The sequence below is a fragment of the Lissotriton helveticus genome, chromosome 1_1, assembly GCF_964261635.1.
Source record: "Lissotriton helveticus chromosome 1_1, aLisHel1.1, whole genome shotgun sequence".
In the NCBI taxonomy this organism is placed as follows: Eukaryota; Metazoa; Chordata; class Amphibia; order Caudata; family Salamandridae; genus Lissotriton; species Lissotriton helveticus.
In genome coordinates, this window is record NC_136057.1 from 64,264,845 (window position 1) to 64,282,915 (window position 18,071).

An 18,071-nucleotide genomic window follows, 5' to 3' on the forward strand; every position below is an offset into this window, starting at 1 on the left:
ACTCCAGGAGCCTGGCACACCAGCCAGCTCCAACCAATCACAAGCCAGCACGTTCACTGCACAGACAGGCCAACTTCTAGAAGTGGCACTTCCACACTAGACACATGAACGCCGCACACATCATCGCGCAGCATTTAATCACACGAGTCCGCACATACCAAACGTGCACCTGCACTCCCACGCATCAGGAATTACCATGGACACTCACATTCCCCATGTATTCCTATGGGAGGGCAGGCCATTCTCACACACGCATTCAGAGAGTGCACGCACTTTACACTGCGCCACAGTGCTAAAGTGCGCAAAGACCAGAAATCATTCTAATTATGTAACACTAAAAGGCAGAAAGTTCAGGGGTGAACCTGCCAGAAGGGCTAAGTCCAACAGTTCTGCTAACTCTTTTTGGTGCGCTTCTAGTAATTGGGGTAATACAAGACCATATAGGAACGCCTCCAATGCATCTTCCTTGGGATCGCTAGGTGATGCATATCATTTCATGGTTTCATAATACTTCATAAATGCTATATTTATGTCCGATTGCGTGTTTACTGTGGTTCCCTCATTCGTGTTGCTCTCTTTCAAAGTCCTGGCCAGGAGAGAGCCAGCCTGGTCTGCCTCTGCATGTTGTTTTTGTGTATATGTTCGATAATCTATGACTCGTAGTCACTTTAAGAGTCCAGCATGTGTGATGTGAGCCTCTTGTAGGGCCGGTTCCTTTGAGGTCTCAGTGATTGTTGTCTGCTCCAGTCTACTTTCTATTTCTTTTTGCGCTCTATTAATCGTTTGTCGGGCTCCCACTATTGTGCTGATAGCTACCCCTCTAATAACTGTCTCAAATGCCTTCCCATTCTCCATGACGTGATTCTGTAGTATCAGCATTTTCTGAGAAATAATTCAAAATAGCTGCGGCTAGGTTGTTGCAAAGTACAGAGTCTTCTAGTTTTTGGGGCTGCAGTTTCCATGTTGGGGTTGAAGTAGGAATTTTCCCCCAGGAAAATGTTACCTCTAGGAGGTTGTGGTCCGACAGCGTTTTCCCGAAGTATGTGGTTTGGTCAATTTATGCAACTAGGTGCAAAGAGCAAAATATCCTATCTATTCATGTATGTAACAAATATGGGGTAGAGTAAAATGAATACTCCCAGCCGCTCTGATTTTTAGTGCGCAAGCATCCGTTAGTGCCCATCCCTTCACCCATCTATGCAGAGAGGCTGCTTGTTTCTTGGCGCCTGCTCCCTGCAATGGAGGGTGAGAGCGATCGAGGTCTATATCAAGGACTGCATTGTAATCCCCTCCCAGAAGCCAGGGGGATTCTACCCAATCAGCTAGGATATTGTTACGGGTACCTAAGAATGTTTCTTGCTCTGCATTTGGGGCGCATATAATGCCAATCACTATATGCATATCGTCTAGTGTACCGTGGATCAATACATATCTACCGTTCACATCCACTCTTTGGTCTAATGCAACAAAGGGAGTGCCGTTTCTGATCCATACAGCAGCTCCCCTTGCAAAGGCAGAGTATGTTGTATGGTATATTTGACCCCTCCATTTTTTCTGTAGCTTGGTGGCCTCTGAGTTAGTGAGGTGTGTCTCCTTCATTAAAACAATATGTGACTTCCACCTATTCAATTGAGCATATATTCTGTGACGCTTAATCAATCAATCAATCATGGCATTTATAAAGCACACTACATAGCCGTGAGGGTCTCAAGGCACTCGGGGGGGGGGAGGGGGGGGGGACACTGCTACTGTTCGAAGAGCCAGGTCTTGAGGAGTCTCCTGAAGGATAGGAGGTCTTTGGTCTGCCGCAGGTGGGTGGGGAGTGTGTTCCATGTCTTGGCGGTGAGGTGGGAGAATGGTCTGCCGCCGGCAGTCACTCTTCGGATGCGGTGGACGGTGCCGAGGGGCGCGGTCTGCGGAGCGGAGCTGGCAGGTTGGGGTGTAGGGGCTGAGTCGGCTGTTGAGGTATGCTGGTCCGGTGTTGTGGAGTGCCTTGTATGCGTGGGTGAGGAGTTTGAAGGTTGTCCGCTTGCTGATGGGGAGCCAGCGCAGGTCTCTCAAGTGGGGTGTGATGTGGCTGCGGCGGGGAATGCCGAGGCTCAGGCGTGCAGAGGCGGTCTGGATGCGTTGGAGCCACTTCAGGAGTTTGGCCCGGGGCTGCTGCGTAGAGTGCGTTGCCATAGTCCAGTCTACTGCTGACGAGGGCCTGGGTGACCGTCCTTCTAGTTTCGGTGGGGATCCACTTGAAGATCCTGCGAAGCATGCGGAGGGTGTTGTAGCAGGAGGAGGAGACATCATTGACCTGCTTCGTCATGGAGAGGGTGGAGTTGAGGATGACCCCTAGGTTGCGTGCGTGGTTGGTGGGTGTGGGGGGTGCTCCTAGTGCAGTCGGCCACCAGGTCGAGAGGGTGGATCCGAGGATGAGGACCTCGTCTTGTCTGAGTTCAGCTTCAGTCAGCTGTTTCTCATCGAGTCGGCGACGGCCTTCATTCCTTCGTGGAGGTTGGTTTTGGCGGTGTGGGGTCTTGGGTGAGGGAGAGGATCAGCTGGGTATCGTCGGCGTAGGAGATGATGTTGAGGTCGTGCCGTCGTGCGATGTGGGCGAGTGGTGCCATGTAGACGTTGAACAGTGTTGGGATGAGCCTTGGGGTACGCCGCAGATCATCTCGGTGGCTTCAGAGCGGAAGGGGGAGGCGAACGCTCTGTGTTCTGCCGGAGAGGAAAGAGGTGGTCCAGTCCAGGCCCTTCTCCTGGATTCCGGCGTCGTGGAGGCGTGTTCGTAGTGTCTGGTGGCTTATGCACAGATCCCTTTCATCTAACATTCCAGGTTGTTATTGTGTACTTTCCTAACGTAGCCATACTTTTGTGTGTGTTTTGTCTTACGACTTGTCATTCCTTGACAGCTTGTATACATGGTGGACTTACCTAGGAGTGAGTCAACTGTATGAGTACCCTTAACATTACCCAATACAAGGTCTGTCCGAAGAACTATGGTGGACCAAACTACAAATCAAAGTTGACTATAGTACAATTTGAACTTTGGTGCAGTCACAATGGGGGAGATGGGTTCCATAGTCTGCCATGTTTCTATGGGCGGAGTTCTCTCAGCTGCCATACAGCTGGCTGGGCACAGGACTTTTGTAATGTTGTGAATATATTGCAAGGCCAAGAGAGCATATAGCTCAGTGTCTGGTCTACCTCACGGTATTTTTCTAAGGCCTGATTGACCTCGAGTCAAGTTATTCATCCAAGGTTATCGTTTAAAAATTGTGGGGTGATGGACGGGAAAAGAGCCATACTATTCTCAGAGTCTGAATGCAGGTTAGTATCTTCGGATGATTCGATTGACTCAGCCAGGGAGAGAGTACCTTGGTCGTCAAGTGCTGTTATTAGTGCTGATTTTAGGCTTTCTATTACTTGTTCTGGAGATGGGCTTGTCTTTTGTCTGTACAGAATGCTTTTCTGCGGCCTGATCTTTCTTAACGTGATTCATGTGACTTTTGTGATTTCTGTTTGTGGGACTGTGCCGACCCCTGCAATGTGTCAGGAGCCAGTGTGACCTACGTTCATTCCACAGCCGTCTCTGGGTTTTCAAAGAAATAAGAATTCTGTCCATATATCACTTTTAGTCGGGCGGGGAATAGGAGGGCATATTTGAGATTGTGAGCTCTGAGCATCTTTTTGACCTCCTGGAAGGAGGCTCTTTGGTACTGAACTGCCAACGTAAAGTCTGGGTATAGCGAGATTTGTTTGTTCTCAGATTGAATTGAGGCCTTCTCCCTAGCAGCTCTAACTAAAGTGTCCCGATCTTTATAATTAAGTATTCGCACAATTATTGGCCTGGGTGGTGCCCCGGCTATCGGTGGTCTCTTGGGTATTCTGTGTGCCCTTTCCCCTCTGAAGGATTCGTTTAGTCGCTCCGGGCGATCGTGTCTTGTAGCCACTGTTCCACGAATTGCATTGGGTTTGTTCCTTCACTTCGTTCTGGAAGCCCCACTATTCTCACATTGCCTTGAACGGCCTTCGGCATCGTCCACCCTATCTTGCAGGCTGGACACCTGGCACCGCAGTTGTTCTATCTGTTCTGTGCGGGCTTTGTGTTGTGGTACCATTTCAGTGAGGAGCATTTTATTGTTTTTCACAGTCTAAGCTGTTTTGTCATGATCCGCCATTAGGAGCTTGAAGCCTGTTGTTAGTGTGCTCATTTGTTGCTCAATCACCTTCCTTGATTCCCGGACTTCCTGTAGGATAATATCTAGTTTATCTTCAGGGTCTTCGGTGGCGGTTGGCGGAAGGCAGTCTGGATCAGGTACTTGGACTGCGACGTTCTTCTCATTATGTTCTGCTCCCCGATGAGAGTGGGTCTGGTTGTTTCCCCCTGTACGGCCCATCTTTGGTTATGCAAGGGCATGATTGAAGAGGTGATTATCTTTTACATCAGTGTCACCTTCTTTCACATGTATTTTCAGCGTCTTTGCACCTTGCAAGCAGTGTGAGGTAACTTGCCAGATAGTCCCCAGAAAAAAGTAACAAGGTCACTATAGGGTGGTGCGGCCTTACTCACGAATCACCACTACTTTTGGAGTGCGCTGGTGGCAGTTCTGTGGTGTATGCCCAGGGTGTTCCTTTTGTTTGTACCTGTATTTTATTGGGCAGATGCAGTTCTAGGTATGGGCTACCGGCGCAATACAGCCTTACAGACGCGCTGCACTCACTGCTTATCGGTGGTCTGATGAGGGGCAGGTGATGAGTGGCACTTGTTGCTTGTTCAGGGCCTGCTGGTTGCCAGACTCCAGGGCTAGCCCAGGCCTCTAGGGATCGAGTCTTCATGCTATTTCGAGTTTGGTCTGTCCACCTGGTACCTGAGCAGAGAGGCCCGGAGCCCAGGGTGCACTTCACACTCACAGTTCTCTTATTTGCTCTGACTGTAAAGGGGTTTGAGTGGATTTGGGCCAACGTTACATCGCGGCACTGCCAGGGCCCCGTGCGCCCGGCGCACCCGTTGTTGATCGAGGCCCCTTTGTTTTTCGATCACTTGATAATGACCAGGTGGAGACCATGCCACATAGGCCTGTTTACATCGAGACTGGATCGCCTGTTCCTCTGTTTTTAAGCTGTAGACCAGACCCTTTAGCAGAGGCAACTGATGTGTTCTGTCAAGACTGGAGGCAGGCGCTCAATTATGCATGTCCCCTGTTCTCCATGCTCGTGAAGCTTATGGCACAGGTCAGGAGACAGAAGATGAAGCTGTTGTTATGCACACTGGGTTGGAGATTGCATGCACGGTTTCCAGTTCTTCTTGACCTTTCTTTGGATTCTCCAATCCGTGTTCCCCAGACTCAAAACATTCTAAGGGATGTCCACGGAAACTGCCACCTCTTGGAGGAGAAGGTCATTCTCCACTTCATGGCAAGGAAGGTTACAGGGGACGCATCCTCTGGTATGGGCACTTCTCAGAGAAATCAGACTTTGAATTCCTCCCAAACCTAGATATTCACAATTGTAGGACATGAATGTGGTTCTGCACTTCTTGGAATCTTGGCAGGACAACCAATGTATTTCCAGAAAGGAATTGTTGAATAAAATAGCTAGTTTGTCGTGTCCTATATCAGGTAAATGGGTCTCTGATGTCAGAGCCCTGGATATTTCTTTCAGAGTGTACACCCTGGAAGGAGTTATCGTCACAGTGTTAAGAAATTCCAAATCGCATTGCCAGGCAATCCTAAATTGTGCGTAACTTGTGCATGGTATGTTGTTTACGAGGTTATGAGACCATAACAGTGGAGGTGAGACTCCTTGGGACAAAACAGCTGCTCACTGCAATCAAGAAACCATTCAAGCCGGTTCCCCCAGCAACAAATGCACAATTGTTTCGGTGGATTATGACCAAGGATAGAATCGGTGTCTCCATCTTTTGATTGCACTCGGTGAGGGGTTCGATGGCATCAAAAGCCGATACCTTGGGTACCCGTCTTGAGGATAGTTTGAGGGTGGCAGCCTGGTCCTTGGACTCCACCTTTTAAGAAATTCTACTTCAAACCAGTGATGGTGGTGGCACCACTGGTGTTTAATAAGCGTTAAACTTGCATAATCGGAGTCTACGGTCCTAACAAGGAATGTAATTATTGCTCGCAGCATGTAATTGACGTGCAGGACTGCCCGGTTGCAGGAAGCTGTGCTGTTTTAACGTGTGTGTGTGACCTTGAGAGCTTTTTAAATCTTTGGCATCAGAGTCTGTGCTTGACCTGTATTTTCTCACTGCCATAATCTGTGCCCCATTGGCGTGGGTCTCCCTTCCATTTTTCGCTGTTGTCTCCTCTGTTTTTTCTGGTATCAGCTGCTCTGGGCGCTGTGCCACTGCCATTCAGTGCCACAGCGCAAATGCTCCCTGTGTAAATATGACTGTGAATTGGTATATCCCTGATTGGCTTATTTGGTTTACCTATTAGTCCCTAGTAGTGTGGCTTGTGTGTGCCCAGGGCTGGTAACCCAAATGCTGCTGGTGGGCATGCAGCTCTGGTTTGCGCCACCCACAGAAGCAGCTGGTAAAGTGTTCCTCAGACCTGCCACTGCAGTGTCTGCGTGCAGTCCAGAACTGCCATCTTGACTGTGAAGTGGCCACACTTCCCAGCCCCTGAACCTTCCCTTAGCAACATGTCAGTCACCCCTATGGTAGGTGCAGTGTGTGCGTAAGGTAGGACATGGCTTTTTATATAGCGCGAACTAGACCCGAACCGAATCAGGTATCAGAGCGCTTTACATATTTTCCAGTTACGTTACATGAGGACACACTTTCATTTTAGGCACGGGGAGATTAAGTGATTTGCCCAGAATCACAGGAGGTTTTTGCGTCGTTACCGAGACTCAAACCCAGATCCCCAGTTCCGAGGTCGAGCGCCCTAGCCGTTAGGCCAACTCCTCTCCCCAATGGCTTGATATGTGTAGCATGTCCTGGTAGTGAATCACCCTCCATTTTGTTTTTCACTGCTGCAAGGCTACCTGTTTTCCATAGGCTAGAATGGGCAGACTGGCTATTACATCTTATAGTCCTATCTGACTCAGGGAACATGGTAGAAATTCGAGTTTAGTATGCCTGAGCTCAGAATAATAAAATACATCTTGTTGGACCTGGCCCTCCTTAAAGGATGACCCCTGAGCTTTTACATTTGTTTCTCAGACCTAGTAATGAATTACAGCCATTTTCGTTTTATCACTCTAAGGATATCTGCCTCCAATAGACCAGAATGGGCAGGTTTGATTATTACATCGGATGATCTATCTGACCCAGAGAACCTGGTAAAAATATAAGGCTAGCGGCCCTGAAATCCGTATTTATTAATACCTTCTTTAGGATGGATGATTTCTAGAATTCTAAGTTGGAAGTATTACTTCTAGGAAGTGACTGTTTCCTCGTCCAATCTTGCTGTGTGCTGCTGCTGGAATGTGTATTCCCCGTCTGGAGATAGTGACAGGGCCTGGGGAAACTCCAGCATCTGGTGTTAGTTGTCTGCTGTTTAGATTAGGGGGAGGAGTGGTTTCTGGGCTGTGTCCTGTCCTCAACAATGCTGACGCCCTGTCCTGTTGGGCGGCTGATGACCCTGCTTTCCTGCTTCAAAGAGAGAGGTGTCCCATGACGGGAGACACCCACAACCAGGATCTGGGCAGGGGAACTCCCTGCCTACTTCAAAGACATCAAAGGCAATTTTTGGTATAAAGAAAAGACCCTCGCACTAGAGAGGCAGACTACCTTTGGAAAAACTCAAGAAGCCTGCTGGACTGCAGAAGGAGAGAACTTTAAGGAAAAGGACTTTGCATCAAGACTTGAGGAAAGAAAGATCTCCAAGGGCCTGGAACTGAGCTGGCACCCTGACTGAAGTCTCAGGAGCAGTAGACTTCATCTTCCTACCTTCCCCTGAAACCCCTTGCTGTGGGTTTGGAGTGCCAGCCGCCGCTTGAGCACTTTCTGGTGACCCCTCGTCACTGGCAGACTGGAAGCGCCGACGCAACTTCAACAGCCCTGCTGACCTCGTCGCGGCTCCATGTCCACGCAACTTCAACAGCCCTGCTGACCTCGTCGCGGCTCCTAGTCCACGCAACTTCAACAGCCCTGCTGACCTCGTCGCGGCTCCATGTCCACACAACTTCAAGAGCCCTGCTGACCTCGTCCCGGCTCCATGTCCACGCAACTTCAAGAGCCCTTCTGACCTCGTCGCGGCTCCATATCCACGCAACTTCAAGAGCCTTGCTGACCTCGTCGCGGTTCCATGTCCACGCAACTTCACGAGCCCTGCTGACCTCGTCGCGGCACCATGTCCAGGCTCCATGTCCACGCAACTTCAAGAGCCCTGCTGACCTCGTCGCGGCTCCATGTCCACGCAACTTCAAGAGCTCTGCTGACCTCGTCGCGGCTCCATATCCACGCAACTTCAAGAACCCTGCTGACCTCGTCGCGGCTCCATGTCCACGCAACTTCAAGAGCCCTGCTGACCTCGTTGCGGCTCAAGCACGTTGTTTCCACCGTGAATTACAAGTATCAGCGTGCGCTTCGCACATCACCACAACCGTACCTTGTACGCCCCGTACCTTCAATGCCTCACAAGGATTAGCATGCGCACTGCACCTTACCAAACAGCATCGAGTGCGCCTCGTACTCATCGCACGCACCAGCCGGTGCGCTTCGTACTGCAGTTTTCAAACAACATTGAGTACGCCTCGTACTGTCTACACTCTCCAGCCGGTGCGCTTTGTCCTGCACCTCACCAAACAGCATCGAGTACGCCTCGTACTCGTCACACGCGCCAGGCGGTGCGCTTCGTACTGCATCTTTCAAACAGCATTGAGTTCGCCTCGTACTGTCTACACTCCCCAGCTGGTGCACATCGTATTTAACCCAATCGGCCGGTACGGCTCGTACCGCCCACCCGCACTAGTTGTATGCAGCCTTGCCTTTCAACATCGCCCCAGCTGAAGGGGCCTGGCCATTTGTTCAATGTCGCCCCAGCTGAAGGGGCTTGGACTTTTGTTCAACGTCGCCCCGGCTGAAGGGACCTGGTCTTTGGTTCAACATCGCCCCAGCTGAAGGGGCCTGGTCATTTGTTCAACGTCGCCCCAGCTGAAGGGGCCTGGTCATTTGTTCAACGTCGCCCCGGCTGAAGGGGCTTGGCCTTTTGTTCAACGTCGCCCCAGCTGAAGGGGCCTGGCCATTTGTTCAATGTCGTCCCGGCTGAAGGGACCTGGTCTTTGGTTCAACATCTCCCCAGCTGAGGGGGCCTGGTCATTTGGTTCAACGTCGCCCCAGCTGAAGGGGCCTGGTCATTTGTTCAACGTCGCCCCAGCTGAAGGGGCCTGGTTAATTTGTTCAACGTCACCCCAGCTGAAGGGGCCTGGTCATTTGTTCAACGTCACCCCAGCTGAAGGGGCCTGGTCTTGTGTTCAACGTCACCCCAGCTGAAGAGGCCTGGTTCTCCGTTATTCCTCAGTTATCTTGAGACACTGTGAGTACAAGTGGCGCTGCTTAAAGACTTACCCTACCCTGACCTGAACTAAACCAACCTAAGCATTTTTTTGTATATGACTCAAACCCCTTTTTAATATTGTGGAATGTCGTTAACGTTATTGGTCTTGTGATAAAGTTATATAAAGAAACAGATATTTTTACATAAAACCTGTGTAGTGTCCATCTGTAGTGGGTCTCTTGTATTACTGTATGTGGTCGTAAATGCTTTACACACTGCCTCTGAAGTAAGCCTGTCTGCTCGTGCTACATTACCATAAGGGTGAGCAGGAGTTATTTCGGGAGGGTACCTCCCCCCTTTCCTTGGGAGTGGGGGTTCCTGCTTGGCTTCGTTGCAAACCCCAGCCAACTGAGAATCCCATTTCCATCACATCTTTTAGCAAAGTTGGTTTTAATGTTCTGTGTTTGAAAATACCACATTTTCAGAAAGTAGGTATTTTCTTGCCTAAACCTTCCAGTGTGCTCTGCTGTTATGTGTATTGACTGTCTGAGTTTAGAGGAGCAAGGCAGGTTGAGTCAGACCTGGGTTGAAAGAGAAATCTGCATTGAGTACTGGGGAGGGGTAGCTCCTTGACCTGAATAGGGCTGTGCCTGGCAAGGTGAATGCTGGCTCCACCTCCTACTGTGCGTCTGATGGCAGACCCCCCTCTTCCTGAAAGGAAGGATGCAGCCTGGTAAACAAAGTGCTCCAGGCGTGAGCAGAACTGGTTCTGGCTGGGTTCAGTGACTAGAGACTTTTGAGAGCAAAGACTTTTGGGGTATAAATATCTGTGCCCAAACCCCTGATTTTGGTATTGCTCCTGGATGTCAAGAGGAACCTCTGTCCGTGTTACTGAAGGAATCTGCAGGAGAAGATTGTCCTTGTGCTTGTGTGCTGTTTCTTGGATTGGCCTGCAGTAGTTCCCCTTGGACTTGGAAGAAGAGGGAAAAGGACTTTTGAGAGACTTTTATTTTACTAAGCAATCACCCAAGGGCTAGAAGAGAGCTAGCCTCCTGCTGGAGTCACATGCCCATCTGACTCCCCCACCAGCCTCCTGATTCCTCCCAGCGAGGATTTCTATCTGCAGGTGAGGCCCCTGTGAGTTCCAGGGCCTCTAGTTCAACTACAGAGAAGAGAGTGCTGAAATTGTCGCTAACGCCCGTTTGTGAGCTGCCGCAACTGAAGAGCGTAAGAAAAATTATCGCGCTGCTGCCGCCGAGCGCTCGCAAGCCAACGATCATCGCATCACACGCTTGCGGGCCACAAAGTGCTCGCTAACCCCAGAGATCATCGCATCGCACATTTGCGGGCTTTTCGGAGGGTCGCTAGCGGGCGCCGTACGTCTGCCATTTTCCTCGCATCGCATCCGGGTCGTCGCTCCCTCGCGGGGCGCCATTTTCTTTCATCGTAACAAGATTGCACACACAACAGGATCAGCGCATCATCCTCCTTGCGGCAAGGATTCAACGCATCGCTGGCCTAGCGTGAAGAAGTCTGTCGCTTGGTCCCGCACGCACCCACAGACCGGCGCATCATCCTCCCTTGTGGCAAGGATTCAATGCATCACCGGCCAAGCGTGGGGAAAATCATCGCTACAGCTTGTTTGCGACATTTTGCTTGTTTTGCTACGAAATCCAGGTACTTTGTAAGTAAAAGGGCCGCAGAGACCCCTGCTTTGAACTGAACCCCTATTTGAACACTTTGAACTCTTTTTCCAGCTTTCCAAGAGTACCCCCATTTTTCAGTATTGTGGCTTTTTACCGCTATTGGTCTTGGGTTAAGTCTATATATAAAGATACTTATTTTTTATAACTACTTGTGTGGTGTCCCTTTGTATTGTCCTTCACTGTGTTACTGTGTATGATCATAAATGCTTTACACACTGCCTCTGAGATAAGCCTAGCTGCTCGTGCTACGTTACCACAGGGTTGAGCAGGGGTTATCAAAGGGTGTAGCCCCCTTACTCTGACTTAGGAAGAAGGCTTCCTACTTGGACTGTGGCCAGCCACTGCCAACTAGAGACCCCCGTTTCTAACAATCTGTCTTTTAAAAACTTACGCAAATTGTACAAATTACTCGCTGCTTTCTCCCTATCTTCACTCAGAGACTTGAAATCTGCCAATCCCTCCCCGGTCCACCACCAGCCATTAGCAGGCTGTTTCTGTGGAGGGAGTTGAGAGTGGCGGATACCCACTTCCGGTGTGCCGCGATCCTCTGCCATTTTGGGTGAGGAGACGATCTAGTTGCTCAAAACTCGGCACCAGCCCAGTGAAAAGGGGCCGATGGCACGGAAACGCGCAGCAGGTGCACCAAAGGCAAGGCCGTCTGCGCCCGTCCACGCCAGTTAGTTGCAGACGCCAGGCATGCTGCCTCCCCCACTAGAAATAGGGTCTTCTACTCTCAGAATGACCTCCTAAAAATCAGGAACACGGTGAGCAATTGTAGACAGTCCTATGGAGACACCATTGAGGGCCCTTTCTGCTGTATACAATGCGGCATCATTACTGTACTAGCCCCATCCCATGCTGATGCTACCTCCCCCATCCCAGTAAGTATCTTAGAATCCTCAATCTGAACTGTCGCTCCTTAGCCAAACACTTCGCTGATATCCATGACATATTAGAGGACACCTCCCCTGACGTGCTCTTCCTTACCGAGACGTGGCTCTCTGATGCCATGATAGCCGAGCCAGGCCTTGCGCTCCCTTCTGGCTACTGCATCCTTACTTTAAATAGGGAGTCCAGAGGTGGGGGCATCGCAATTATTTTTAAATCTTGCTATGCATGTACTTTTGTAGAACAGGTCTTCACCGGATGCGAATGTTCACACTTTAAGATCTCACTGAGCCCCAACTACACGATGTCAGGGCTCCTGGTATACCGGCCCCCTGGGCCATCCACTGATTTTAGGACTGCCCTCATGGAGACGGTCAGCGTATTAGCAGTTAACTCCGCCAACTTTACCGTCTCTGGGGATTTGAACCTCCATCTGGATAATTATGATGACACAGACATAGCTAACTTTGTAGCCGATCTCGCGGCTTGTCAGCTTGTACAATTGGTATCGGGTCCGACGCATATTGCCAGCCACTTGTTAGACCCAGTCTTCACGAACATACCACACATCTCTGAAACAAATTACTCAAACTGAAGGGGTAGATCTGCTTTCCTTTCTCAAGTTTCGAGTTGATGACGACAACTCGGTCCCTAAAGATAATGAATTTGCTGATTTAATGATGTTGAATTTACACCAACACATTACATGCTCAGGTCACATAAAATGAAATCCCTTAGATCTGATCTGGGCGTATAATTCGAATTAACTGAATATAACCATCCTTCCTTGCATACGGTCCAATCAGTATTTGATCAGCGTTTGTATTCCGGTAGATCTTTCTAACTTGATCCACAAGCAGGAAATGAAACCATACACACATGGCGATACATTAATACAGAGCCAGTGTTATCAACACTATCAAACCCCTCCCCTCTCTTCCCATCAATTGAAGACATTCTCTCCAAAGAAAAATAACCCACTCTGTGGCTCGGGCATGGTAGTAACCAACACCCCTCAAATCCAACAGCGTGTTATAAACCGCACCAGACCAGTGCCCTGGTACAAGCCAGAGTTAAAGGAGGCGAAACCTGCATTGCGTCAACACTGGCAGGAAAGTGATGCTGAAGAGAGCAAAATCACTTTTTAAATTGAGCTTGCAGAATTTAAAGGCAAACCCGTTGCATGCAAAGTCCTCTTAATAGACAAATAATAAAAATACTTTTTTTACATCCTGAATGATTTGTCTCCCCCAGATGAAATGAGAACTTCCCTGACTCCTATCGAGACATTCTGTGACAATCTAAATACTTAACAAAAACATTCTTTAAAGATAGTATAAACTATTACAGCAGCAGTAATTCTGAAGTTGAGTCTGAAAAGAACTCTACTCTCCTCATCCTTGTTTGAAGAAATAAACAAGCTCCATGAATTTGTGATCAAGGTCAAATCCGGGTCACCAACTGACCCTTGCCCTCCAGCAGTCATGGAATCTCTGACCTCATCAATCAATCAATCAGCATTTATAAAGCGTACCCCAAGGATATCTGGGCGCTGAGGGTGCTTCATCTCTGTCGAAAAGCCAGGTCTTGAGCAGTCCCCTGCAGAGCGTTTTCATCAATTCAGCAGCTTAAGCTGTCGCTCCAAGCGCATTTCAAAATGCTGTAGAGCTCACGTTACTGAAAAACCAGGAAGAAGTCCCGGATTTAACCAGGAATTATAGGGCAATACCTCTGCTCCCTTAACCTGCAAAAACTATTGGTCAGAGAACAATCTTCAAGAGGTTCCAGGCTTTATAACTACTCCAGCTCTCAGATAATTCTTATCAATGGAATGTCCGCCTCACCATTCCAGATTCAAAATATGATGCAATTTGATGATTACTTCATGAGGTTGAATCAACTAAAACTGAATATTGATGAAACTGAGATTGTAATTCTAAAGAATAAGACCAATCTTTGGAACCAACTTTACTCTCCAACAAAAATGAGATTGTTACCGGAGCCTAAACCCACAGCTAAAAGCCTCTGAGTGATAATCAATAGTAATCTTAGCAAGAACCAGCAGGCTGGAGCTGTAGGATCTAAATATAGATTTATACTGAAACTACTTAAGAGAATAACCCCACTCCTCCCACGTAAGGCATGAAAAGCAATAGCGGTGGCCGCAGTCCTATGTAGATCTCATCATGCCAACCGAGTATATGTAAGAATGCCCAGTATCACCATTCATAGACTACAAGTAATTCACAGCGACGCAGCTTGTTTACTACATCATCTTCAGAGGTGGGCACGCGCCTATTCATGCTCGATTCTTCCGGGTCTGATTGGTTGTCTCCTCTTTTATGTATTTCTGATTCAGTTCCAAGAAACCCTAGGTTGAACATGCTCTCTATATGTGCAATGACATAACACGCGTTTTGTAGATCCTGTAGAGGTTTGGTGTGTTGGAACGTGCTTCAGTCACTGAATATTGCAAAAGAGAGGTGTACAGTTCAAGTGAGGATGTTAGCGCAGTCTTGTCTGCCAGGGTATTATAAACCTTCGATTGCTGCAAGGTTGTTACAGTGTTCAATTTTTGTGGTAGCACAGTGTACAATTTGAGCAGACCAAGGAACAGGCATAGTGTTGGAAACATTTCAAATCCGTGCCTTTCATAATATATGAACTATGTTGCGGGTATTGTGACATTTTAATGATTCATTTTTTTCTGGTTTTAGAAATGAGCGATGTTCTCTGATCACACTGGGGTTGGTGAGACAGAGTATTTTGACCTAACTGTCCTGTGATAACGTGTTGTCTTTTCTCTTTTCCTCTCCTCTGCAGACATTGAGACTTGAACATCAATTTACAGGAATGGGGAGAAGACGGGCTCCAGGAAAGAAAGTGACAGCGCAGTGTTCACGTGAATCCGTAAGAGCCACAGTCCCATCTTATCCTCTTCATGACGTCTCAGCTTCAAGATCTCGAAAAGATACTCAGAGGGACAATGAGATGGAACCGCTTTCAGAGAACCTGCCGCACATTATCCTTCTATCCATGCTGGAGGAGTTGGAAGCCAAACTGGATAACTTGATCAATACTGTGGAGGACGTACCTTCTAAAGTCGCTGGGCTGATTAAGAAAATCTGGATAGAAAAGGATCAAGGTTACCTAGATAATGGTGGAGTGTCTTTGGAGGTGATCTCTCCAGCGAGCATTAGAGATTGTGCTATTAGCCGGTCTCCTGCGACACCTCAACTGGACAGGCCAGGGGAACCAAGCTTGTGTCTTCAGCCAGTGTTCTCTGATGGGCATTCCCCAAAGCAGGACTGTACCCTCTCCTCACCAACTAATGTTCAAGTGCGTCCAGAGGAGCCAAACCTTTGTCTACAGCCAATGTTTCCAGATCGACATCACCCACAGCAGGACCAGTGGGTGCAACCTGGGTTTCCAGGTAGAGATGGAATACAGCAGGATTGTACTGTATCCAGGTGTCCTCAGACAGATCTTCCAGGCAGATCACTGGAGGCAAAGCTGTGTCTTCACTCAGAATTTGTTGATGGGCAGACACTACAGCAAGACCAGAGCGTACAGACGGCGATCCCAGAAGAGTGGGAGCCAGATGAGCCCCTGAAGCAAGAACCATCCCCATTGTCTTCTTATAGCTGGGACCAGCAACAGAACCTCTGCCCACACCCACTATTTCCTGAAGGACACGAACCACAGCAAAACCACTGTACACAACCCGCTCTACCAGATGGGAACAGACCTGATTATCCCTTGGAGGAAGCATTGATGTGTTCTGATTTCCAAGATCCCCAGGAGAACCAGTGCCTACAACCCGTGTCACCTGATGGGATGTCATCAGACAAACACTTAGAGTCTGGGCTGTTGTCCTTTGATGAGTTGGGGTCACAACAAACCCAGCGTCTACAGCAACACCTATGCTTGAAGCAGGAACTTCCTTATGCGCAGGATCCAAATGTGAACTATGAGCTAGAATCTATGCGCCCTGAAGCACAGGAACCAAATCAAAATGACAATCTAGAACCGGCCTGTACTGATGCACATGGTTCAGATCAGAATTACAAGCTAGATCCACTGCACACTGCGGCACAGGACCGAGACCTAGAGTCAGTACTTCCTGAAGCACAGGAATCAGATCAGAACAACACGGTGGAACAACTGCACCCTGAATTACAGCATCAACCTCAGAACTGCAAGGCAGAACTGCTCTGTCCTGATGAGCGGGGTCAGTGTGTGCCTCCATCATTCCTAGGACTGGATACAAATACTGCAGATGAAGACTCAATAGAGAGAGGAAATACAAAATCACATTTATTGCTGTTCGAAGCTACCCCAGGTATGTGTTTTACTATAAATGGACTCTCGGAGTGCATACTAACACATGTAACCTCTTCAAAATGCGTATGGGCAGATTTTAGAAAGTCTCCAATGGGATCATTTGGGATTGGGTGGAACCCCCTGAGCCATACTGACCCCCAGAGTATGAGTACACAGGGTGCAGATGTGTCCCTGCATTCTCCTCCTCTGGTTCCATACAGGACTGCATCCTACCTGTGCAGAAACAGGTCTGGTTATGGGACTCTGCATGAGACAAATAGGCCAGTAGCTCTTGTCGTTCGTCCCCATTCCAGGCCGAGGAACTGGAAATAGCGCCAGTCATGTGAGGATTTACTGGCCAGAATTGCACGTAATAGTCGGATGCAAGTGATGTGGTGTTCATTGAGAATATCAGACATGTGCAGTCTGGAGAGGGAACTGTGTTTCTAGTTGCACAGTTACATTGGGTAAGACGCTGTAGTGTAGTTCCTATTATCCCAATAGGCTCTGCGCATTGGAATAATACCTTCAATAGTATAGGCCTAGACCAGACGTTAACTAGGTCTACTACTGTCGATATTAGACTTAAAGTTTTGGGTTTGCCAGCTAGCTCAGAGTTCACTAGAAACTTTCTCGAATAGGCAAGGAGGAGTTGAACCTCCCTGGATAGACAAGAAGGGATTTAGTTTCTGACAACCATAGAACATGACAACTTTGCTCTCCCCTAATCAAGAGTGTACCTCTAGAGTCGTGTGAACAAAAGACGATTTATTTTACTCAGTCAGTACGTGCATTCTTAGTCTCACCAGATTGTAGAGAAAAGGAAGAGACGAGCGTGTTCAATAAAAGATGTTATTTATTGATCAGTCTCTTTTCTCATACAAGAGAAATGGATCGATATTATTGCAATACTTATGGTTAAGTAAAGTGCATACAATAAAAGCAGAAGTATAAAATAATACTGTAAAAACATTGATATGGTTTCTAAGCCATATGAAGGTTTAAAATGAATAAAATATATACATACACATTTACATTTGACTAATCGTACTCAACTGGTGTTTCTAACTACGCCTACCCCGTGTACCTGACCTAAGCCTAATACGTGGGCGGGAATAGAAAGTTACAGTTTAAGTTAAGTTTGTTTTGCCAAGTGACTGACTAAAGAATTCTCTGCAAGGGGTTATTCAGTTCTGTACCTGGAATCTAGGATAAATGAGGGATGGTATCTCTCGTCTCTGGTCTCGATATCCCAGGCTGCCTGCGAGGGCTACCCGGAAGCGCCGGAGCTGGATTTCTCGGCAGGAGAAAAGACAGCGTCTCGTTCTCAGCGCGTCAGGAAGGCGGGGCTGCGCCAGCGGGGTCTGCTCTGCTCTGGGCTTCGGCAAGTCTGGCTGCTCCGATCTCGTCACCACCGCGTGTGTTTGCATAGGGCAATATCGGTAATATTTATACCTTTAAGGTGCCGAGATTGACGTAAGGATGGACATAGATACGTCAATAAGGATGTCATACGACCTGGTCGTTAGCACATTCTTTTGCTGAAGTTCTCGGCGAAATCAAAACAATGGCCGCAGGGTTTTTTCCCAGGTCTGTCATAGGTTTGATTTGTTTTGAGAACTCCGTATGCCTTATCAGGGGCTGGAGGAATATCGCTTGTCTAATTAGATGGCAAGCGTTATGACCTAATCAGATAACA

At 48.3% G+C, this 18,071-nt stretch overlaps 1 protein-coding gene across 4 annotated transcripts in view; it reads left to right on the forward strand.

The window, feature by feature from the left end:
• Positions 1–18,071, forward strand: part of LOC144825958 (uncharacterized) — a 106,729-nt gene that overhangs the window by 35,619 nt on the left and 53,039 nt on the right. For all 4 annotated transcript variants that reach the window (XM_078684215.1, XM_078684303.1, XM_078684386.1 and 1 more), the window contains exon 2: positions 14,873–16,391. In XM_078684215.1, coding sequence (XP_078540341.1) covers positions 14,903–16,391 — 1,489 coding nt within the window. In that variant the 5' untranslated portion in view covers positions 14,873–14,902. The remainder of the gene's footprint in view (positions 1–14,872; positions 16,392–18,071) is intronic.